This window comes from Psammomys obesus, unplaced genomic scaffold (genome assembly GCF_907164565.1).
Source record: "Psammomys obesus unplaced genomic scaffold, mPsaObe1.curated_primary_1811, whole genome shotgun sequence".
In the NCBI taxonomy this organism is placed as follows: Eukaryota; Metazoa; Chordata; class Mammalia; order Rodentia; family Muridae; genus Psammomys; species Psammomys obesus.
Genome location: NW_026591918.1, coordinates 7,690,718 through 7,715,827, shown reverse-complemented (window position 1 = coordinate 7,715,827; position 25,110 = coordinate 7,690,718). Strand labels below are relative to the sequence as shown.

At 47.4% G+C, this 25,110-nt stretch overlaps 1 protein-coding gene across 2 annotated transcripts in view; it reads left to right on the top strand.

The window, feature by feature from the left end:
* Positions 1 to 25,110, top strand: part of Cacna1d (calcium voltage-gated channel subunit alpha1 D) — a 294,805-nt gene that overhangs the window by 226,408 nt on the left and 43,287 nt on the right. For both annotated transcript variants that reach the window (XM_055612225.1, XM_055612224.1), the window contains 10 exons: positions 2,051 to 2,110; positions 4,139 to 4,245; positions 6,019 to 6,106; positions 7,134 to 7,241; positions 7,327 to 7,379; positions 8,775 to 8,921; positions 10,516 to 10,717; positions 12,569 to 12,727; positions 14,217 to 14,327; positions 21,731 to 21,814. In XM_055612225.1, coding sequence (XP_055468200.1) covers positions 2,051 to 2,110; positions 4,139 to 4,245; positions 6,019 to 6,106; positions 7,134 to 7,241; positions 7,327 to 7,379; positions 8,775 to 8,921; positions 10,516 to 10,717; positions 12,569 to 12,727; positions 14,217 to 14,327; positions 21,731 to 21,814 — 1,119 coding nt within the window. The remainder of the gene's footprint in view (positions 1 to 2,050; positions 2,111 to 4,138; positions 4,246 to 6,018; positions 6,107 to 7,133; positions 7,242 to 7,326; positions 7,380 to 8,774; positions 8,922 to 10,515; positions 10,718 to 12,568; positions 12,728 to 14,216; positions 14,328 to 21,730; positions 21,815 to 25,110) is intronic.

Here is a 25,110-nt window from a genome sequence, read left to right as displayed (position 1 = left end):
CTCCTCCTCCTCCTCCTCCTCCTCCTCCTCTTCTTCTTCTTCTTTTCAAAATCAGACAGGTTTTTTTTTCTTTTTTTTTAATTAATCACAGGTTATTTTTATGTTTCTTTTTGTCATAATTTCTTTCCCATGCATTTTTCCTTGTTGTTTTAGACAGATGCACCTAGTTACCTGTGTTGCTGTTAAAACACAGAAGTTTTTCATTTTAACAATAGCTGAGTTTCTAGTAAAAAGGGAAGAAGGTGTGTGGAGAAAGTACTTAAGTCTAAGACCTTGGAAGGGCGCCTGGGCACCATGGGGCCCAGTAAGTGTGGCTGCAACGTCCTTTCAGCACCCGAGGAAGGAATGAAGGAAAGGGGGTGCTGATAGTTGACTAGAAAATACAGTTACACGAACTGTTCTAGCAATGTCTAGGAGGCCAGAAATGGGAAGTTTGGGAAAGGATTACCTGCAAATTGAGCTGCCATGGAGTAGAGCCCCCCGCCACTTCTGTGGAAGAGAAGCACAGCTCCCCTTCCATGGGGGCAGGCAATGCATGTCCCAGTGGTGGCTCCTGCAGAGAAGACACAGCCCTGAAGCTCTGGACTAGCCTGCACCAGCTTCTTTGCCTGTGACTGGCTTTGTGGCCTGACAGGTACCCCTGCCCCATCCCTAATATCCACATGTCTTCAATGGAAAGGATAAGCCTAAGTGGTTTCTACAGCCCTCCCAACATTAACATCTTCAGTTCTTTCAAAACCATAGATGGGCTAGCAAGATGGCTCAGCATGAAAAGGCACCCGCCACCATGGCTGACCACCTGGATTCAATCCCTGGGACTCATGCGGTAGAAGAGAGAACTAAAAGTCAGATAAAAGTTGTCCTCTGACCTCCATACATATACTGCGGCATCTGGTTATGTGATAGAGAGATAGATAGATAGATAGATAGAGAGAGAGAGAGAGAGACAGACAGACAGACAGAAGACAGACAGACAGACAGACAGGGATAGATAGACAATAGATATGCAATAAAGCCCTAGCTCACCACATCCATGAGATCAGCACTCAGGACAGGCTTGTGTACTGGCCATCTTGGCTGCCATCTTTCTGGTTGAGAGTCATGGGGTCGTCCACACGCTGAGTATCTTGCTGTGCTGCTCAGACTTCTTGCTTCTGACCCACTGGCCTCTGAATTTTCATGGCTATGAAAGAAATCGAGAACCTTGCATCAGGAGCTCATGAGACTTTTACAGATTTTACATGGCATTTTCAGGCATGCTAGTAGAGTAGGTATACTAAAAATCAGAATGCTGGGTCAGTCTGTTCTTTGCATGGACCCCAAAAGGCAAGGATCAGCCTTGAGATGAAGCAGAGTTAGGTTCAGGAGGAAGACCCTAAGTACAAACCATGCCTTATAAACTGGACCATCCTGGCATATGAGGGTGGGCTAGGGAAATCACTTCATGATTAAATTGTCCTGGGTCCACAGGAACACATGAACATTTCTAGCTCGATTTGACGCCATTAGCTTCTTTTTATTTATGTTTAAAGAAAATGTTAACCTTCATGGTGCTGGGCACAGATCCCAGGACCTCATGCTCGGTTAGCAATGGCCTCTACCACCAGGCTACCCTCTCAGCTCCACTGCAGCATTGCCACTTAGATTCCTTCACTGACACAAAGCACAGCTAGATGGCAGCACATTTCATTCAGCCAAATTCAAAACTGCAAAATGTGTATGAATCTCATTTATCGAGTCACTGGTTGTTCACTTAGAGGGAAGATTATTAGCACAGGCTTCTCAGAAACCAGCCCCTGTGGGCCAGGATAGGAGCCTGGGAAGCCGGCCAAGGAAGCCAGGTTCGACAACATTCCTTGGCCGTCACAAAGAGGAGCTGTGAGCGGGAGAGACAGGCCCTTTGAGCAGCTCAGCCCTCCCACGGGAGCAGCAGCCCTGCCCCTCTTAGAGGGGTCCTCTGGACACAAGTTGGGGTTTCTACTCACGGGCAGGGATCTGCCACGACTTGTTTGTGTGCCTTGTTCTGATTTCTGCGTGTTGTGCCTTGCAGATACTGGGTTACTTTGACTATGCTTTCACAGCCATCTTTACGGTTGAAATCCTGTTAAAGGTAACACATCTTTCCTTGACCCCCTCCACTATGCAGCCACAGCAATAATGGTTGCATCCTTTGCTTCCTTCCAGATGCTAGGTTATGCGGACTATGTCTTCACGGGTACTTTTGCATTTGAGATCATTTTGAAGGTAACGGGCCATTGAGCCCTGACTGAGGCCCCTCCTGTGTACAAGGCACAGGAGAGATGTGTGAAGTGCTTTGAACTATTTTTTTTCCTTCCTTGATCAAGCTAAACTTTTTAAAACTAAAGGATTTTTTTTTCTGTGACCATTTTTACGTGTTTTTGCAGTTTTTTTTTTTTTCTTTTTTTAATCTTTGAGTGCTTGGAGGAGCTGCATTGGCCGCACATTCCAATTAGAATTATATTTTGTGCTTTTTAAAAACTCCTCAGAATTTTGTTCATTAATAATGGATCTAGCACTCTGTGTGAACTCTCTTCCTTCTTTCCAACATCAGAGTCAAAAAGCACTCATACTGTGACAGGAGCCACTCTTTCCATGCTCCTGGACTACCCTGTGGTTCTGTGTCCTCAAATAGTAACTTACTATTTTCTTGCAATGGGTCTTGCAAGGCGAGTTGGGTCTACTTGCGTGGAGATGCTCTGTATCTGTCTTAGTGGGATGGGCTCACACTGGCACAGACTAAAGGTGCCAATGTACTGCCCATGCACGGCCTAACAGGTGGCATCAGTGTGTGTGCTGTGTCCTGACTATGAGCACCTCATGAGGAAGTTCCTTCCCCATGTCAGAGCTCTGCAGACACGGTGGAGGGCCAAGAGCTCTGTGATTTGGGCCTTCTGATCCTGCTGTTACAACCAACTCCTTGTGGGAAAAAGCTAAGAAATGAAGAGTTTTAGCTACAGTTGTTCTTAAAGTATTTTGAGGTTTATGTGTATGCATATAAAAATGTACTTTAAGTTGAGCAACTAGGGACTTGGGCTCTTCACAAAATCTTCTGCTGATGAAACCTCAATTAATGTGGTCAGGAAATGGCCCCTTTGTGTCACTGATAATGATAATGAGTTCAAAACCACCCACCCAACTATGTTCAACTCTATGTGAAGTCTTATAAAACTTTTGAGTTTTCTTGTGTAAATGTAAGCTTAGTTTTAGTCCCCTCTGCATCTGGGCTGAGCAGAGCAGTGCTGAGGTTTATGGCCCTGTAGTAAAAACTGCACAACACACGTGGGGTTCCTACCCCAGGTTCTGGTTTTTGCCATTTGCTGCCTCTCCCTCCAGCTGAATTAAGGAGCATTGTTTCATAGATCCATTGTCCTGGTTAATTGAAATTCTGCTCTCCTGTCTGCCTTTTTGAATTGTTAAATGAGTGTACTTACTCATAAGCTTTGAGGCCCATGAAATCCTGGGTTATTGAACACTGTATTTTTCCCATCTGGAGAACTTCTTTGTTGAACTCTTCAGATCAGATCAGCAGAAATCCCACTATATGTGCTCCTGCTATACAGGGTGTTTAATGTGAGAGCAAGACTGGCTTAGCTGTAACAATACCCAACAGCCTCCTTGCTATGCCTGATATTTGTAGAGTACCTAGACTTGGGAGAGCTGGGAATGGGAAAACCATTAAAGCTGGAGCAGCAAAGTTCAGGGCAAAAGCACACTAGGGATGTTGGAGCCGACACTGCTAGCTCCCACTGAGAAGTTTAATGAATATGTCCTCTGTGACCTTAGAGAGGCCAGGCCATCACTGTGTAGGTAAGCTCGGGTGTGAGGCAGTGATGGCGTTCTCACAAGCCTGAGGCGGGCTCTTTGGACATGGCAGAGAGCTGTTCTTACCTGAATAGACTCTAAATTGGTCTCTTTACATGTGTGCTCCTCTCTACTTTTGCTGAAGTAAATTGCGTAGTCACTCAGCCCCGTTGCTTTGCATTTGTCTTCTGCGTGCAGTCATTGATGAAGTCACGCTTCTGTCAAGAGTTTGTGAAGAGCGCAGGCTCTGGTTTGTTTGGTTTTGGACCCTGGAGGGAAGGAGGAAGAAGTAAATGGCACATGATTCTGTTTTCAGATGACAACTTTTGGAGCTTTCTTGCACAAAGGAGCTTTCTGCAGGAACTACTTCAATTTGCTGGACATGCTGGTTGTTGGGGTGTCTCTGGTGTCATTTGGGATTCAGTAAGTATTCATGTGTCAGCAGAATGCATTTACCTGGGGAACTTGAACCTAATTCATTCAAGCTGGGCACCGTCTGATGGTTACAGCCAGGAGAGTTTAGCTTGCCCCGTTCCGTTCACGCTTTCCTTTTTCTGTTGTTGTGTTTTTTGTTTTGTTTTGTTTTTTTTCTTTATTCCTTGTGCCTACTGCTAGGTTGAGTTTATTATTCTTTTTGAAACTGGCTTTCGGCAGCAGACGAATGACAGCTTGACTGGAAGAAAACAAATCAAGTTCCTCTCAGGCCTGATTCTGGAGTATCCTCTCTCAGGGTGGCACTTTTCCTTCACTTCAGGAGGAGGTTGGCCTTGGTGGTCCTTTGGGACTCGTTCCACTTCCTGTGCTTGCAGGATGCAGAGTTGTAGTGACCTTTGGGGTCGTTTAGGGTTTCTTCGAGGCTGAACACTGCCTTTCCACCCCGTGCAGTCCTGGGGCAGTCACCTGTGGTTGCATCTTCTGTGACCTCACCTCACTCTCCTGCTGGCCTCTGGAGCCAGCCAATGGCACCCCATGTGAGCACACATGTACATAAGCCCCTTAGCTAAAGGGACCTGGAGAGGACTGTAAGTGAGGCATAGTGAAATCACTGAGCTAGACTACTCTATGGGAAGAAAAAAGGACAGTTTATTTGGGAGTCAAACTTCTGCATCGGGCAGAGAACAGTGGATAGCAGGAAAAGCCCTGTCAGCTTTATGGGGTCAGGAAGTGGCACAGGAGGGGTGTGGGCCAGAACAGCCTGAGAGTTAGCATGGAGGCTTTGATATGTTGCAGGCTGTTTGTGTTAATTAGGGACTAGATGCCCTCTGCCTGAGGGAATTGACAGTGGGGGCAGATAAGGGAGCATTGGCTTTTCCTGACAGAAACTTGCTTCTGAGGAATGCTAGGTTTAAGTTTCTGTATCGGATAGAGTCCCCCTGCTTACCTGGTCAGATCCCAGCCTGTCATTTAAGGCAGTGTCAGCAGCACTCCCATTCTGGGGGCCTGCTTTGGACCAAACAAGAGCCGAGCATTCCTGCCCAGAATTGCCTTCCTTGTTGTTACTTCTGGCTGCTGCCTGGAGAAGGAAGTTCTGAATTCACTTCCCAGTAGAACCTTCAGTCTCTTCACACTCTCATCAGCCTCTGAGATGTCCACGTTCTTTCCAGCTTTTCTTCTTGCACACTTCCTCCTGGGCCTGTGTCCCAGCCACACCCAACCACCTGGGCTGCCATGACTCAGCTGCCTGTGTAGGCACTGCTGCTGCCTCCCACGCCCCACTTCCCTCTGTCAGCTAACTCTTTACTCCCTTGGGGCTCACCTGTTGGCCCCTCCCTGAGAGGCCTTCCCAGCTGCCTGAGACCTTGTGCCACCTTCCCTTCCTCAAAGGGGCACACTGCATTTAATGCCACCCCACACTCCCAGCCAGGTATGTGCGGCTCATCTCTCCTACCAGATTTAACTCCTTGGTGGTCAGAAAAGCCCTAGCACCAAAGCACAGACAGGTTCCCGGGTTTAAACACTGAAATCTAAATGTCAGGGATCTAGTGTTTACATTAACGTATCAAAGTTTGAAAATGTCTCTATAAAATCCAGTTGTGTGCTTGAAGCAGGGCCTCTGTCAGCTCCCTCGGGAGGCAGGAGGCCTGTTTTGTAGCAGAAAGGAACAGAGAGATCAGCTCAACTCCACATGGTCACATGAAGTAACTGATCTCCTCCACAGCACACACTGCTTGTTCTCTTACCTTTGTTCCGCCTTAGATCCAGCGCCATCTCCGTTGTGAAGATTCTCAGGGTTCTAAGGGTCTTGAGGCCTCTCAGAGCAATCAACAGAGCAAAAGGACTTAAGGTATTGGCCCTCTCTTGTGAGTGGGGCTGGCTTGGGTTGGGGATGGCTGCAGTTATTAACTGTTCTAGTCTGGAGATGAGCTGAGGCATGATGGGTTTCAGAGTGGGACCTTTCCACCAAAAAAGCTACCTCTGCCAACTACTGTCATTCAAAAAATGAAAGATGGCGCAGCAGTAAGAGACTGGCTGCACACACACAGTAGGACCTTGTGTAGAAAGCCATGTCTGCTCTCCCACTCCTGTAACCCCAGTGCCAGAGGTGGCTGAGATAGCAGGGCCCTCCTGGTCTATCTCAGCTCTGCATTCAGAGTATGAAGTAGAGCCTGGTATGGCAGGCCACACAGTGTCCTCACATGAACAGGCATGTGGACATATACCCACCTGGCATGTGTCGATACACACGTACGCAGCGAAAGTTACTTTCGGTTTTGTGAGTTGGAGATGTGTGGTTGTTATTACAGCGACCATTTGTTACTTCTTTATTAATATCTTTTTTGTGTTTATTTTAAGTTATAATCTTTTCCCATATGGATTATGCAGCTGGCCAGAGGGTTTACATGTCTGTAAGGTCTTTCTGGCATGAGAATCTTGTGATCCCATGTGCCGGCGGTGTTTCTTTTCAATTAAACCATTGTCTTTTGAGGAATCCCAAGAAAGGACACTTGAAGGGTGTTCCGTGGGCCAGTGGAATGCCTCAGTGGGTCAAGGCACTTGCCACCAACTCTACTAACCTGAGTGCAATCCCCGGGGTCCACGTCGAAGGAGAGAACCCTTCTTACATGGTGTCCTCGCCCCCAAGTTCACATGTGCGTGTGCACACACACAATAAATAGATGTAATAGGAACTTAGTGAATGTGAAAGTGAACACCGTATGGGGCGCTGTACTCACGCAGTAGGTAACTGAAAAACAAAGCCTGCAGTTAGAACAGTTAAAAATTCACATCACAGTGTACCCAAACACAGCCCTGGCCCCGGGGTCAAGGGAGGAGAGTGGCGGCCTTCCATCCTCGCTCTGCTCTCTCCCCAGCACGTGGTCCAGTGTGTCTTCGTGGCGATCCGGACCATCGGCAACATCATGGTCGTCACCACCCTGCTGCAGTTCATGTTTGCCTGCATTGGGGTGCAGCTGTTCAAGGTGGGGCGCCCTCTTGCCTTCCCCGGGCTGGAGTTGGCCTTCACAAGGAGAGCCTGTGTTGACTCTCCATCTGCTTTGTATCTAGGGGAAGTTCTATCGCTGCACAGATGAAGCCAAAAGTAACCCCGAGGAATGCAGGTGGGTACCTCGAGGGCAGGCTGGGGGATTTGGGAGAAGAAATGGCAGTCCTCAAGGATTCGCTCACGTTAGCATTTCAGAAGTTTTTGTCAAGCAATAAGAGGCCTTTCCACTCCGCTCATGCCAGGAAGGATAGTGTTGGCATCTTGTTGTTGTTTGTTTATATGTTCAAGTCCAGGTGAAAGTCAAATAAAGTGAAATCACCTATATCCAGGGCACATATCAGTGCAGTCACACTACTGTTTAGTCAGCGCCTCTCTCGAGGTTTGAACCATCTTGATCATCCCAAAAGAGCGAGTAGATGTCTCTAGCTACTTAGCATGGAACTTACAAGCTGGGGGAAGCAACCCTCAAGTAACTGACCAGTGGCCACCGATATCTCCCCTCCTGTCCACGAGGAGTGTGAGTGTTATTCTCCCAAGTCAGACGTGCAGCTCAGTTCCCGGTGGTCTGGGGTGGGCTACCCTCTTCTAGAAGACTTGACATGTCTTTGCTCCTTGTTTCTATTGCCCACACTTTGGCACATCTCTGTTCAGAACATCCAGTAGAGGAGAAACATTCACACCTCATAATTCAAGATGTTCAGCCAATGTGGATAGTTCATAGTCCATGCATACATTGCCCAGAGCTTAAGGCTACAGAAAATCTATGTCCCTGACCTTTAGAGTTAAGCAGGCCAGGGTCTAGCTGCCTGCCCCATATGCATTGATTTGAGTTTCCTTGCACAGATGATATGGCCACAGGGCATCAGGTAGAGTTTGCCTATGGCTACATATAGCTCCAAAAAATGCCATTGGCTCAGGCTGAGGGATGCAGGGCACCCCAGAGGCTGGCTAGTGCCGCCATCGTGTGGCTGCGTGGCCCTTCCCTCTAGCTGCCCGTTGCCGTAATGGGCTTTATCTCATGGGCTCCTTCTGCAAGTACAGTTCCGTAAGAAATGCTGTGTGACAGCAGTCACAGGGCTCTTTGGAGAGAAAACTAGGGCCACTGATGACATATGAAAGAAGAGCTTGTTGAAACTAGAATGGAGGCAAGCGGATACCTCGGCTTGCTTCTTGGAGCTTAGGGAATTCTCTGCGGACGAGGTGTTGATTTCCACTTGTATTTCCAGCCTCTCTAGTGTGAGAAACACTTACCACTTGGTCATAGCTAATAGCCAACACATGTACACTGGGTCTCTCGCTCCTGCCCCAGAAAGTGCACTTTACACTAGTTGTTCCTAGGTTACTTGAACAATAGAGCAGAGCACATGTGGGTGTGGCAACGGAGAAGCCCCACTTGGGCTGTGCACCGGTGTGTGGCCTGGCTGAGGCTACAGATGGTGTTCTGGGTGCTGGACCAAACTAGTAATATCATGTGTGAAGCCAAGATGACTCTAAAGCCTTTCCTCTACAGGGGGCTTTTCATTCTTTATAAGGATGGCGATGTCGACAGTCCCGTGGTCCGTGAGAGGATCTGGCAAAACAGTGATTTCAATTTTGACAACGTCCTTTCGGCTATGATGGCACTCTTCACGGTCTCAACTTTTGAAGGCTGGCCCGCGTGAGTATGAGAAATATCCAGTTTCCTGAGAGGTCCCTATTTGCTCCTTGGGGACTCTGTGCTGTCATCCTTCCAGGAATGGGTTCCGCTTTTGTTCCTCAAAGCTAGCAAGCTTGTCTGTAACTAACTTTGGGCAGCTTGTCATCAATTTCTGCCCATCATGGTTTCTCCATCTGAACAGGAAGGTGTTAAATGTCTGCATTGCTTCTGGCTCTCAGATGTGAAGGATCTGAGCAGCATCTCTGGGTGTGGTTAAGGAGGTCTTAAGAGGCATTTGCTAGAGGGACTTCTGTTGGTAGCTGCCCTTCTGATGTTCTCAAAGAGGACTTGACAGTGTTCAGACTGTCATTCGCTCACTCATTATGATACAGAATGAGCACTGATGTGTGCCAGGCATGGGCAGTTGCCGCCATGCTGTTTCTTTCATGAAGATGCTTATACACTCATTCACAATTGATGCCTTTGCTATCAACTCCATGCAGCATGCTGTGTTAGACAATGTGGAAGAAACAGCATGATTGAGGCATTGTTCCTACCCTCAGAACCCAGAGCCCCAGAGCTAGTAGAAATGTGTCATCATCATACCTAGTACAGAATAGACTCTGGGTGTATGGCCGGCATCTGGGTGAGTAAGGATATCAGGACATAAAGAAGGAAGAAAACAAAAGGCAAAGGGGGAGCCTTGAGCACTCTTTCCTTCCTTCAGATGTCACATGCCAGAGGGGCTTCAGGGGGTGAGTGCTCAGGCTGGTTCTTGCCAGCTGCCAGGGCTTGAGGAGGGGCTGTGACAGAGATTCTCAGAAGTTCCACAGGCAATTGAGAAGTACTCACTCACTAGGAAACTAATCTAGGAGAAGTGAGGTGTGGCCTAAGAGCTTCAATCTGAGGAGACACTGTGGTAATGTCAGGTTTGGGACGCTGAGCCTCAGTTAGCCATGGGGGCAGCTGACGGCATGTGAACCAGCCTGGATCTTGGGGTTACAGGACCTGAGCCCAGCTTCGAGCTCTGCCCCTGACGATTGCTGACCTTGTGATCTTGGTACTTGGATGCCCCTCTGACCATTGATAAAAAGGGGTGGTGGTAACATCTCCCCTTCTAGTACAGATCAAAGGAGAGGATGTGAAAGCTTTTACACCATGGCCTGGCGTCCTGAAGGACTGACGGCATTAGAGTGGACTAGTTGAATTGGTGTGTGTTATGGTAACATCCTTTTCAAGAGTTCTGTCTGATGCTGGAACTTCCTGTTTGGGTACAGTGCACACACAATTTTTGGTTCCTTCAATATGTCAAATGTGATGTTCTTTATCTCTTATCTGTTAGTAGAAGGTTGAATTGTTGACTGTTGGTGAAATCCTTTTGATTTTTCAGTTACCTAGATATTCTTTGAATGATTATGTCTGGGCAACCCCTCATCTACATACTAGCTGTCTGGGCCTACAGCTGAAGTCGCCTCAATGACCTGGCTGTGTTCAGGTCCCCAAAACATAGACTGTAACTGTACAGAGGAATTTTGGGAGCATCTAATGGGGCAGTGGGACAGGCTGCTTGGACTATGGTGTTGTCAAGTCCTCACTCAGTTTTCCTGTTCTCCAGGTTGCTGTATAAAGCTATTGACTCAAACGGAGAGAATGTTGGTCCCGTCTACAACTACCGTGTGGAGATCTCCATCTTCTTCATCATTTACATCATCATTGTTGCCTTCTTCATGATGAATATCTTTGTGGGCTTCGTCATTGTCACCTTTCAGGAACAGGGAGAAAAAGAGTATAAGAACTGTGAGCTGGACAAAAACCAGGTTAAAGTCACACACTGTTTGTGCTTCTGTCCCTCAGGCCAGAGCAGCGCACCTCCTCTTCCAGTGGAGGGGCTCAGGCCCCTGTTCAGAGCACACTATCAACCATGTTGAGTATCTGTAGAGTTAGTCATCCGACACACAATAGACTATGACTGGGGAAATTAATCCCCAAGCTTGTGAGGAGGAATCGGAGAACACTGAGGCCATTACCCATGGCCATGACTGAGCAGTGATGTTTAGACTCTTGCATGGTACTGTGACCCAGAGCCAGAAATTACTCATTCAAGCTTGCACCATCCCATGGGCAGAAGCAATTTGATATCTCCTTGTTGCAAACTTTCTTCACCTTATAGGCTGGTCCTTCTTGTTTTTGCTTCCTGGGCACAACTGTTGGGCAAGAAGTAGAGTCCCTGGTCCCTACCTACTCAATGCACTGGCACCCCCTTCCTGCAGTGGGGAACCAAAATATTCCCAGAGATTTCTAGGTGTCTTCTGGGGACTACAGTTGCCTTCAATTGAAATACGCTGTCATTTATTAGGAAGAGCCAGAAACTTTGATGTTGGAACTAAAGTTACTGGCGTCATTCATCTCCTTCTTTGTTTTAGCTGACCTAGAAGTGGGGCTTGGCTCTGATTATATGATAAAGCAAGGAAACCAGGAACCTGTGCTCTAGCCCTGCTCTGCCTGTACCTTTTCTGTAACATTAGGTGCATCTCTGCCCCTGGGTCTTGGTTCCTTAACTCATTTAGACACAGTTTATGTCGGCATGAAGGAGTTGCCCCTTAGACATTCTTTTGAACCTTTAGCTTATGAGATTGAAAGTCTGTTCTGAGAGTTTTCCCCTGTTTTCTACAAAGGGCATCTCTGCTTTTATGGTGACTTGGTGAGCAAGAATGATATGGCAGTGTGGGCTTCCTGCAGTAGTGGCCATGGCATTACGAGGTAGCCCTGCCCAAGTGGCAACTGACCGCTCTGGAAATGTGAGAATGGTGCTGACTTGGTTTGCGGAAGAACTGTATGTCAGCATGTCCTTGCCTACCCAAGGGGGGCAGGCAAGTGAGGGCTAGGCGAGGTGAACCTGCAAGGCCGGTGCTACATATGTGTGAGAACCCAAAGTCCCAAACTAGGCTAGAGAACTGGTCTGCAGTCTGCTGTGTCCAGAGTAGAGGCAAGAGGTGGGGGAGGGGCAGGAATAAGCCTTGCAGACAAATGGAGGCTCCCTCTGGGCTGGCTCCAAATAAGGACTAGTCTCTGTCCCCGAGTGGGTAGGAGGACAGTGGTCTGTTTAGAACTAACTTTAGTTTAATCTAACCATCATCACTGATCATTCTTGGGAGATGCTTACATGAGAATGGTGAGCTCCCATCCCCAGAAGACTGAACACGCATCTTCTGTGGGTCTGCTAGAGTGTCCGGAGAGCTTCCAGCCTAAGGAAGTAAACTCCATCTCTATGGCCCTTAAAGATTTTGTGCCTGTCCTTAGCTAGCTTCCCCTTGAGGACAACACAGGCAGAGCTGGCGAACACCTTCTGGCGAAGAGGAACGGTCCAGACTAGGTTTGGTCCAAGTCTCCCAACCCTCACACCCGCCTAAGGGATACTGCAGAGCCTTACCCAAGTATGCATGAGTTCTGTCTATAAGTCCCAGCTAGCACACAGGCTGCACTGCTCACTTCTGAAGTTACCATGAGGCAAATGCTAGATCCCATCAGAGACTCCATGAGGCTTCATCATTGTCATTCATGGTCTCTTCTGGAGGTCCAGAGTAAGCTCTTCTAAGCAGACGACCACTATGTGCTCCTTCCCTGGAAGCTCTCAAAACCCCTGTGTTTGCCTTTTTCTACCATTGCAGCGTCAGTGTGTTGAATATGCCTTGAAAGCACGCCCCTTACGGAGATACATCCCCAAAAACCCATATCAGTACAAGTTCTGGTACGTGGTGAACTCCTCACCTTTCGAATACATGATGTTCGTCCTCATCATGCTCAACACGCTCTGCTTGGCCATGCAGGTAAAAAATGGAGATCACTGTGGGGACCAAGTCTAGGTGTGCCACATAGCCTTGTGCCCCAGATCCTGATGGCAGCATGCCCTGTCTCCCAAGAGGAGAAGTCTGGCTTTCTGATAAGCCGGGGCTAGAATGTGGTCAGAGATCTGTTCTACCCAAATGTTGTAAGGTCACTTTTATGTTTGGATCTGCCTGGGTGATAGGGCTGTGGGTTGTGCTTCCACGGAGCCTGTGTGTGGTGTTCAGCATGGGTCGTGGGACCCAAGAGTGGCTGAGTACCAAAGCTCCGGTGCCACACAGCCCTCAGCTTCTGCCCTGGCTTCTGCCCTTACCAGCTGGTGGCCTTGAGAACCTCGGCCCACGCAACACTTTCTTTATGAGTGATGTGGGAAGTCTTCCCTGCCTACCGCGGGGCAAATGATATTCGGCTGAATTATGAGCCTGGCACTTTGAAATTATTTTTAGATATTTTATTTAATTTTACTTGAATGAGTGTTTTGCTGCCTTGTATGTATGTACACCATGTATGTGCCTGGTGCCCACAGAAGTCAGAAGAGGGGTTTGTATCCCCTGGAGCTGGAGTTACAGAGGACTGTGGGCCATAATGTGGGTCCTGGGAACTGAACCCAGGTCTCTGTAAGAACAAGTGCCCTTGACCTTTCAACCGTCTGTCTCTCTAGCACCCGTGTCTGAAACTTTGGTCTGGACCTGCTGCAGTGTCACTCACTGCTGAAAAGGAAAACCCAAGTTACATTTCTGTCTTTAAGGGGCTCCTGGCGTGGTAGTGCAAGGTTTTCTAGTTTTTGAAATATTGATCTGAATTTCAGTAATTTCTTGATGACCTTGACCAAGTCATACTGCTGAGCAGTGTTGACAGAAGTTGCTGACTGATAGACATGGCTCTAGGTCAGGAAGCCAGGACCCAGGTCTACAACCAGGTTCTGCCCAGGCTTGAAACTTAAATCACACGTCTTCATTTATATGTAGAAGACAGGTCTATAGTCAGGCACATAGTTTCAGACACATTTTAAACTTAAGAAATGAAAATGTCTGTATGTTGATCTAGGGGAAAGTGTAAAGCCTAGGTAATACCACCTTTAATGAGACATAGACCTAAGTAGTCTAAGATTCATCACTCATAAAATTCTACCTTTATCCGTAGACAGTTAGGTGGTATCTGCAATGTGTTAGTCAAGGGTCTGAGCATCATTCCCCACAGAGAAAGAGTGACTTCCCCTTACTCAGAACTGCGAGAACGGGCGCATTATTTCCTCCATCATCCCATCATCCTCACTGTGCCACGGGCGCCCCCCTCCCTCGTGTTCTGTGGAAGTTCACCACAGGACCTTGCAGCGCTGGGTTGAAATGTTAGGAGGAGATGCGGTACTGGACGGTGGGAAATGGCCCCAGGGTGAAGGTGTCAGGGGACCTCCCGATTCAGAGATGTGAGATGACGATATTTTGACAGCGGTACTTCTGTCTTCATCCACAGCACTATGAGCAGTCGAAGATGTTCAATGATGCTATGGACATTCTAAACATGGTCTTCACGGGGGTGTTCACTGTTGAGATGGTTTTGAAAGTCATCGCTTTTAAGCCCAAGGTAAGTTTCTGGATCTGCTTTGCAAAGGCTGTTGAATCACCCCCGAGAAGGTCCTGTGTCCTTTTAGCCTGTGTTACTGAATTATGCTAAACTGCCCTGCTAGCGGAGGAGGTTACCACCTGAGAACATTAAAATCTGATTAGGATATCTGTTATGCATATGGGAAAATAAGTGTGCAAACCCAAAATTCTATGAAAACAATTCTGAGAAAAGGAGAGAAGAGAATTGGGAATTTGTAAGCTGACGATCATTGTAAAACCCAGTTTTCTGTCTCTAGAATGGCGTGTCATGCTGTCTCAGGAAAGTGTAGCTCATTATCTGAGCACCAGGGGAGTGCTTGATAATCATCAGAAAGAACTGACCCTGATTTCACTCTGAGATTTCTAGCACGAAGACAGTTTCGATTTGTTGGTGGTGTCTTGCATCCTTTTTACCTTTTATGGGAAGTTCTAGTACCTCTCAGTGCTGCGCCATCTTTTGTTTGTTAGATTTAGAAAAGTTTTGATTGTTTGTAAGAAAATGAGTCATGAACACGTTACACTCTGTTGAAGGAATGCATGCTTTGGCAGGGGGTCAGTCTAGTCCCACAAAGCCCAAAGCTTGCAGTTTAACAAGCCATGTAGCTTGGCATCAAAGGGCACGACTGTGAAACAGCTCAAGTCAGACGCTCAGTCAGTCACTTACTAGCTTAACTGAGTTACTTCACCGCCCTGTGCCCCTGTTTCCTCATCTGTCCTACGAGGATACTCATAGTTGAGTTATGTGGGCTGCTGTGGAGAGTGAGGAATTATTACATCCAGTATTTGAAGGGTGCTTGCCATGCAGCACCATACTGGAAGCTGTTACTGACATGGCTGCACCATCACCATTCTCTTCAAGCAATGGTGCTCCTTCCTACTAAAGCCCTAGATTCAGGAGCTGAGCTGAGCTGACTTGTGGGGTCTCCTTCCCAGCATAGACCCTACCTCTCAGAAGAAAGAACGACAGAGCCTGGTCCTAGGTGTTTGTACTCTGTGTGGATGTATCCAGCAAATATGATACAGCTTCAGAAATGGTTGGTTTCATATACTCTATAGTTATGTGGAATTTGAATTCCAGCCTGTTCCTTTCTTTAATTTGAAGTGATTCTTAGGCAATCTTTAATTGGAACTTTGTGGACCAAAAAGGAAGGACATTTGTAAGTGATTAATTGGGGAGATTGCAGTGGGGTCAAAGTTGGCACCTTACGCATGGCTAGATGTTGCGTACTGTGACTTGTCCACTTCTGCATACATAAACATTCCCTCCTCTTCCAAATTCATCAGAACCTCCCTGGAGACTTTGGTTTGCTTCTCCCTCGCCTATACTTCTTTGAACAATATTTGTCTGAACTGATGGAAAAGGTTGCAGAGTGAGAATGTGGAAAGTTCTTGTGCACAGAACATTCCCGTGGAACATTTCCCAGCAACCCTGTGCCATGTCCTCCTGTACCTGGTGATTAAGCTCTGCATGTTTTCAAAGCTTGTCCAGGCTGAGGAGAACACCCCCCCTCCCCCGCGCACACACACATAGCATGTGAACATGTAAGAATATTTATTTGTGTGCATACATGTGTGCGTACGTGTGTGAATCTGTGAGAGTGTGCATGGATGCGTGTACCTTCTAAGGTCAGTGCGTCGACGGCTTGGCTCAGTGAGTTGCTCTTGTTTCTGTGATGGCTGGCGTTACTTTGTGCCAGTCAGTGTCAGGGGAATGTGTTATAATGGAGAAGGAATTGCAGGAGCTGCATGCCATGCAACTGGTCTGATACAGAGAGGCTACATGAGGGGGAAGAGGAGAGAGCCACAGCCTGAGAGAGCATGAGGGCAGAAAGAGAGAGAGATGGGGAGAGACAGGGAGACAGTGGGAGAGAGAAGGGGCCACCCCAGAGAGAAGGAAAGAAACCGAGGCAGTGGGGAGTAAGAGAGTGCGCAAACAGGGCGGCAGATGATGACATCAGAGGTGGCTAGGCCCCCTAGAAGCAGGCTGGTAGAAACACCTGTATGCTGCTAACAGAATGGATTCACCAAAACACAGTGACCTCCCTGAAGTGCCCCCTGGCCTTTACAACCATTCTCATTGATGCTAAGCCCACTGAGAGTGGTCTCACAAAGCAGCTGGTGAAGGTCCTCTGTCCTAGTCAGTCAGGTCAACAGGCTACCTTTCTCCATTTACACAGTCCAGGACCCTATGCCACCACATCCAGGGTAGACCTTCCCACTTCAGTTAACCCAGTTAAGAAAATGGCTCCCTGTTTTTAATTGCTGAGTAGTATTCCTTCGTGTAAATGTACTACAATTTCTGTATCCATTCTTCCATTGACGAACATCTGGGTTGTTTTGTTTCCAGATTCTGGCTATTAGGAATAAAGCTTCTATGAACACAGATAAGCAAATGCCCTTGTTTGTATACTTGAGCGTATTTTAGACATATGCCTAGGAGTGCTATTGCTGGATCTTGAGGTAGCACTATTCCTAATTTTCTGAGGAAGCGCCAGATTGATTTCCAAAGTGGTTATACAAGTTTACATTCCCACCAGCAGTGGAAGAGGGTTCCCCTTTTTCCACATCCTCTCCAGCATGTGTTGTCACTTGAGTTTTTTATCTTAGACATTCTGATGGGTGTAAGGTGAACTCTCAGGGTCATTTTGATTTGCATTTCCCTGATGACTAAGAATGTCGAGCATTTCTTTAAGTGTTTCTCTGCCATTTGGTACTCCTCTATTGAAAATTCTCTATTTAGCTCTGTACCCCATTTTTTAATTAGATTACTTGATTTGTTGGTGTTTAACTCTTTGAGTTCTTTATATATTCCGGATATTAGCCCTCTGTCAGATACAGAGTTGGTATAGATCTTTTCCCAGTCTGTAGGCTATCATTTTGTTCTGATGATAGTGTCCTTTGCTTTACAGAAGCTTTTCAGTTTCATGAGGTCCCATTTATTGATTGTTGCTCTTAGAGCCTGTGCTGTTGGTGTTCTGTTCAGAAAGTTGTCTTCTTTGCCAGTGAGTTCAAGGCTCTTCCCCACTTTTGAAATTTGGTGGGAACTAGAAAAGGTCATCCTGAGTGAGGTGACCCAGAAGCAGACAGACACACACAGTATATACTCACTTATAAGTGGATATTAGTCATATAATATAGGATAAACATACTAAAATCTATACACCTAAAGAAGCTAAGCAAGGAGGACCCTGGGTAAGATGATCAATCCTCATTCAGAAAGGCAAACAGGATGGACCTCGGAAGAGAGAGAAAACAGGCAACAGGACAGGAGCCCACCACAGAGGGCCTCTGAAAGACTCTACTCAGCAGTGTATCAAAGCAGATGCTGAGACTCATAGACAAACTTTGGGCAGAGTGTAGGGAAACTTATGAAAGAAGAGAGAGATAGAAAGACCTGGAGAGGCAGGTGCTCCACAAGGAGAGCAACAAAACCAAAAAAATCTGGGCACAGGGGTCTTTTCTGAGACTGATACTACAACCAAGGACCATGCCTAGAGATAAGCTAGACCCCTTGCTCATATGTAGCCCATGGCAGCTCAGCCTCCAAGTGGGTTCCCTAGTAAGGGTAGCAGGGACTTTCTCTGACATGAACTCGGTGGCTGGCTCTTTGATCACTTCCCCCTGGGAGGAGTGCAGCTTTACCAGGCCACAGAGGAAGACAATGCAGCCAGTCCTGATGAAACATAATAGGCTAGGGTCAGATGGAAGGGGAGAAGGATCTCCCCTATCAGTGGACTGGGGGTGCGGCATATGAGGAGAAGAGGGAGGAAGAGAAGAGTGGGATTGGGAGGGGAGGAGAGAGGGGGATACAGCCGGGATACAAAGTGAATAAATTGTAATAATAAAAAAATTTAAATGCCTTAATAAACACAGGCCAAAAAAAGGTAGTGAATTAACAAAAAAAATGAGTACCAGGCTTGTAGATAGGCCAGCCTAATCTGTATAATCCCTCACTGATACTCTTTTCTCAGATGAGTCTAGGTGATATGCAATCGACAATTAAAACTAACTAGCCATCTACAGAGTGAGTTCCAGGACAGCCAAGGCTACATAGGGAAATCTTATAGCAAGAAGAAGCAAACAAAAACCTAAGAACTAACTAGCACAATAAGTGAAATGTCAGAGTCAGGAATATCTCTGAATAATAAAAGCCATTACATGTGGCTGACCCACTTGTTCTTTTCAGGCAGGTAGAGCTGAAGAAATGAAGGAAGACAGACAAACCAACAGAAGGAAAAAAGAAAGGAGGGAGGTAGGGAAGGAGGGAGGGAGGGAGGGAGGGAGGAAGGAAGGAAGGAAGGAAGGAAGGAAGGAAGGAAGGAAGGAAGGAAGGAAAAGGTTTGATTGTTGTCTGCTGCTCCCACTTGAGAGGCCCTGGCTTCAGAGTTCAGTTATTGCAGAGTGTGTCACTCCTTCAGCTGTGAGGGTAGGTGGAGATGGCCCTGTGTGAGGAGCCATGGTGTCTTCCATGCAGAGAGGGTGGAGGAGCTGAGTCATGCTGCCACGGCAGTGATTTCATGAAATGGGAGGCTGCTAAACAGGGGAGCAGTGTGTGGGAAGAAAAGGAGGGCTGGCATTTCTGCCTCCCCTGGACTCCTACCGGAGCCACCTGGCCAGAGACTTCTTCTCCAGCAACTTGCACCAGGAAACTTCCTGTGGTGTAGATGAGTTGTGTCAACCTTTAGTCTGTGAACTGTAAGGATTTGGGCACCATTTTGGAACTGTGAGACATTTTCTTAACCTATCTGCTTTCCAAAAAGTTCCTAGAGAGCGTTAAGCCCCTTTCTTTGCTGATTTGAAGGGTTTTTGTCCACCACAGTGCACCAGAAAAGGTTCCCTGAAGAAGAGCTTATACACAGACAGGAATGACCCAGAGTTGGAACGCAGGTCATCGTGGAAACAGAAAGGGGCTGCAAGAGAAATTGCTGCACAGCCCACACAACGTGGGGCTATCCTGCTGCAGATCTAGCCGGCAGGATGACAAAGCAGAGCAGGGGCCAGTCAGGAAGTGAGGGAAGGAGGCTCGGTCTTTGGGTGCTCTACTAGTGTTTTGTAGTCTTAGTATTGCATTGAGGAATACATTCCACCTTGTAGGAGAGTCTATGGGAAAGAGGGAGAGAGAGAGAGAAGGAAAGAAGGAAAGGAAGGAAGGAAGGAAGGAAGGAAGGAAGGAAGGAAGGAAGGAAGGAAGGAAGGAAGGAAGGACCTCCACAGCAGTGATGCTGCCAGCTAGTGGACTGTTTGTTCCTCACTCACAATAGTATAAACGGTTTAAGAGTATTCTGTGATGCTGGAGGCATTATGCAACCCAGCTGCCCTCTGTGTCCGGAGACTACCTTGGGAAGGAAGCGGAAGGCAGTCTCTTGTGTCCTGGGGCCAGTTCTTTATCCTCTGGCCACAAGTTGCACATCACAAGTCCATACCTCAGTGGTGCCTGTCTTTCCTCTATTTATCCAGCTAAGAATCCTGTGTTTGTGAGAAGCAAATTAAGGACCTCTGAGCTGTGCTTTTAAGCAAGCATTCCTGTTGGATTTGATGCAGGACAATTCTGTTTGTCTGCTCCTTGAACTGTTTCAGCATCAGCCAGTGGGGGAGGGGCAAGGGTAAGAGACACCATGTTTGTAAAGGAGAGACCAAGAGTAGATCAGAAGTCACTGAAGTTGGATTTGGGAGTCTCATTGTCAGCAGCATCAGTCAGAATGAGTGACTTCCTGTAGCTGGATGGGAGTGCCATTAAGTAGTAAACAGGAAACACTGCACTCCAGTTGTTAGGAGTCAACATGTCCAGCCTTTCCATAGTACAACAGGAGTCTGTGGCTCCCAGGCCTTGACACGTCACAGTACCCCTGTTCTGTTTTGCTTAATTCGGCTGTAATTGTACTCGCTGTACATATCCTCAGTCCCTCTTTCTAGAGTTTGGATCTAGATTTTTATTCTTAAAACATGCTCTACCTTTGCAAGATACAGTTGGCTTATAGACAGATCTTGACAGTAGAGCCCAGGGAATTGGAAGCCTCCAACTGGGTACAGAATATAACCACCACGTCCAGTGTGGCTTCCCAGTGGTGCTGGGACTCAACAGCTGCCAATTAAGCATGTAGCATGAAGGTCCTAGAAGGCATAAACCACCCAGAATATACATCTTAAATTTCTAAGTTCCAAGTACGTTAGAACTGACACACAACATAAGGACCTAAAAACTAGGAACCAGGAAAAACTAAGGTACAGATTTGTGGAGAAAGACATAACCATGTATCAAACACTGACTGGATTTGAGGTTTTGGGTGGCTGACACGGTTGGTGGAGGTGATAATAAAATATGTTTTGTGGTCTTCCTCCTTAGAAGGCTTTGGTGTGGTAGACTTCTGGATGGAGGTGTGACAAAGGTACACTCAACGTGATAGAGTATATAGGCTGTCAGAAGGATCTGGGAAAGTTCCAGGAAGGATCGGACACTTGTCTGACCGCAAAGGAGGAAGTGGATTTGAGCTGATTGAGGTCATTGGGGTTGCAGAGGTATTGAGAGATGGGAAAGAGCCAGAGAGGATGGTGGGGGACCTAGAGGAGTTCGCTTAGCCTAGAAGAGGGAAAGAACAGAGAAAAGCAAGGGTTGGGATAGAGGACACCATTGGCCATGTGGGAGCCCTGAAGCATCCTCTTCATCCTTCAGAACTCTCTCCTGCAGAACCTACTTTGGCTTGTCTTTGCTCCACAATCAAGAGTTTCTGTGCCACCGGGCTCTGCCTCAAGGCTCTGCATCTCTCTGTCTGTCTCCCTATAAGCTATGACCTTTGGATAAGTCTCTATATGTCCTTTAAGCTAAGGGCTCTTGGGAATCCTGCTGCATTGCACGGCCTGTTGTTATCTTTGCTGGCCTAGAGAGGATGGGGGAGGCTGCTGTTCCGGTGGCTTTACGTGGGAAAAGGGAGATGAGGGGTGCTTGGAGACTCTTGAAAGTGTAGGGGAGCCTCACTGTTCCATCAGCTCATGAGGGTTTGGGGCAGATCCTGGGTATCAGGACAGGATTACCTCAATCTGCCCAGGGCCCTAGGTCTGTTTGTGTGTGTGTGGGGGGGGGGGGTGCGCGCGCGCGCGCGCGCGCGTGTGTGTGTGTGCGTGTGTGTGTGTGTGTGTGTGTGTGTGTGCGCACATGCATATGTGTGTGCGCGCGCACCTATCCCCTTTATCACATATATGACAGCACAACCACCCCTCTGTGCCTCTTTCCACCAGTGGACAGTATTGTTGTCTTCCCTTTGGCCTTCCTGACCCCTTCCCTGGTTGCTATGGGTGCTGTGGGGACTCGGACGTGTCCCTGTATGATCCATGTGATGTTCCCTTCACAAGAGCTCATAAACATCTGCCCCTGCCTACTCTGTCCAGGGGTATTTTAGTGACGCCTGGAACACGTTTGACTCCCTCATCGTAATCGGCAGCATTATAGACGTGGCCCTCAGCGAAGCCGACGTAAGTACGCACCTGTGCGGCCTGCGTCCTCTCTCTCCTGTCTGCACACTCCGCTCCCTGCCCTGATGTGGCATCACCTGGACAAGTCACAGATCCCAGTCACACATGGTTGGAAGCTAGACATTTCCTTACAGGCTGTGGGAAAGAACCTTCTAGCCTAGAGCCTTAGCCCAAGGCCTCTGCAGACACAAATCACCTTTGCAGGGCTGACTCTCTGGCACCATTGACCCCAGGCACTAGTAGGCAAGGTAAGATAGGGTGTCTCTGGTTGTTTCCATTTGCTCTGTCAAAGTCCATCCAAAGTGACGTATCTATGACATGTTTGTCTTGGGGCGATTTTTTAAATAGTCCAGTGGCATATTGTTAACACTGTCCTTTTCTTCTTTTTTCCTGTTGTGCTTCCTGTCCTCTGTGGCTTCTGAATGCTTGCCTAACAGCACTATTTCACTGATGCATGGAACACTTTTGATGCCTTAATTGTTGTTGGTAGCGTCGTTGATATTGCTATAACTGAAGTGAATGTAAGTAGCAAACTTTGTGTCCCTTAACGTGAATGTTCTCATTAAGCCTGATGTAGAAGAGACTAGAAGGGCCACCCAGGAATCTCCATGAACATAAGAATTACAAACACCAATTCATTTTGAAAGATGAAAGTCAGTGTGTGGTTTCCTTTCCTTGCCCTATCTCCGTCCCTCACCCTAAAAAAATGAAGACATAAGCGTAAAAGTGCCACTTTGGAACTAGAACGCTTCTTTCAAAAAGAGCATACACCATCTTTAAAGGTGCCGTCACTCTCTAGCTGGGTAACCTTAGCACCCTCTGGCTGCCTTGCATCTCAGCTTTCCCAGCTATAGGATGGAGTTAATCATGTGGCCTTGAACCCACGTGGTCCTGCGATGGCAGGAGACCGCTGTAGCCATGCCTGGTTTTGAGGTAGTTGCTACCACTCTCCTTCTATGAGTCTGCTCTGAATCCAGCTGCTGACACTGGCCCTTGATCCCCAAAGAGTATTGCTGGCGTGTGTCAGGACTCAGTACCCTCTTTGTCACATTAGTTTTCTAACAAGGGAACACCTACATAATAGGAGAAGCAAGCCCCACCACAAGCAAGCTGACAACTCAAACATCAGAATTTGAGAAGGGATGCCAGCTACCTCAAGTGAAGGTCCAAGGCAACTGGAAAAGGGCCCAGTTCGTTGGCCTGTACCAAGTTCCTCGGCAGGTTTTAGTGTGTGTCAGTGTATACCTCTCACAGTGGTGCGCCAGGCTGGGGAAGCCGTGTAGTATGGTGTTGGCTTCTGCTCTGTGTTGCTAGGCCAGTGCCGCCCCTGCCACTCCAGCCTCTGCTCTGCCTTGCTGACATATACAGGGCTGAGAACTGTCAGGCCCATCCTGGTGCCCAGACCACCTGTACTAAATGGGGACAGTGCTATTCCTTGATGCCCCTCTGATGATGCCAAGCTGACTTTAGTCGGTATGGAAGGTCGGACAGCCACTCATCTGGCAGTTCCAGACCTTCTTCAACCTTGACGTTTTGAACCAGGCTTGTTTTCCTCACTCATAGGTCCATCAGAGTGAGTATATTTGCTGGGAATCAAATGATGGAAATATTTGTGAAAATACTCATTAAACCAAAGGGTTATGAAGATACTATTATTCTGCACAAATATTTCCCCGTGTACTATGTAAAATGGACTGTAAGATATTACCGTGGCCACCAAAGCCTGATGTAAGCCCCATCACACCATGATCCATGTAATGCCAACACAGTAAAATGGCATTTCACTAGGCCTGCGTACACACCTTTCTCAACCCCCTTAAGCCCAGACTGTGAAATTCAACTTTACAAGACATATAGTGTAGTCAGCTAGAAAGTTGCCGTTCCTGACATGTAAACGGTGTGTGGGTGCATAATCTGGCATTACTGCAACAACAGCAGGACCCTGCCTTGGCTGCCGTGCGGCATGACAGCTGACTGCCTCAGTCATCCCAAGGCCTCTGAAGTATCTGTGCTGTGTGTCAAGGAGCTTCCCATGGGTTAGAAACAACCTGTGACAGATGCTAAAATACCCACGCTGTTGTCCTAACAGACTTTAGGTGCTGTGAACCAGAGGTCATAAACTCCTAGTTTCTGGGTACCAGAATGTAGCCAAGGCTTGTTGACCAGCTAAACCCAGCTTCCTCGTGCTGCTCACCTGCTGGCTAGCTTGTGTGACTCCATACGCTCAGAGGCAACACCTGCTTCATGCGCTGGGAGCTGGCCCCGCTTCTCAACTCTGGCCTGGCCTTGCCTGCAATGTCTCAGGGTGGTTGTGCTTCTCTGTGGATTGGGAAAGTCTATGCTTGAGTATCTACTTAGTGGTTTATGCCAGGTGTATGTGCAAAGCCTCTCATGATACCCAGTTCTCATTGAAGATTCACACTGGGGAATACTCCCAGGTCCCCAACCTGCTGTCAGTCAGTGACCTTTCCCTGACTAGTTGAATACTCTTAAGCTTGGCCCTGGCAGCTCTCGACCCTGGGTTACCTGCAGAGATCTCAGTGTTGGTCCAGTGCCCCTTGATGCAAAGGTTATGCTCCTTGCTAATTCGTTCTGTCTTCAACACCAGTTTAACTGGGCATCTACCACTTGTAGGCTTGGAGCTAGTCTCTGGGAATGACCAAAGATTAAAAAAAAAAAAAAAAAAAAAAAACCCGACAGAACATTCTAAATTTCTGATGTTATAGATACCTAAGAATAGGGATATCTGTTCCTTTGTCCTCTCTCCATACATACATGGTTCCCCAAGAGAGCGATGCATGTCACATCCTCAGTGGCCTTGTCTCCTGATGTCCAGAGTCAACTGAGCATGAATATCCTTGGTCTGTTGTTGGCTGGTCTGACAATCATCATGTTGTTTTGTGATGTTTAACCTGCTATGCTCTCTCCCTAGACTCTGTTGATCTTTTCTTTTCTGTTGCCTAATTGATTTTTTTCATGTTGGTTTTATTTTTAGAAAATTGTAGCGGCAAGTATATATAATCATATATACGGTGAAGTCGTTAAGCAAAGCGCCTCTAGAGACTGTACACTTTGCCTCTGCTTCCCACCTTTGGTGCTCCACTGAGTTTCACAGGACTTGCCAAGGATCAGCCATGCTCATCTAACCTGTTTCTTCTCCCATGTCCTCATCTGTGGCCGGGGCCTGAGCTCAGGCTTGCTTGGTCAGTCACATTGGTTCTGTGACTCACCAAGGCAGCTCTCCAGAATGAATGATCTGGCTGGGAAAATGAGAACTCTAGCTTGTTTATATTCTC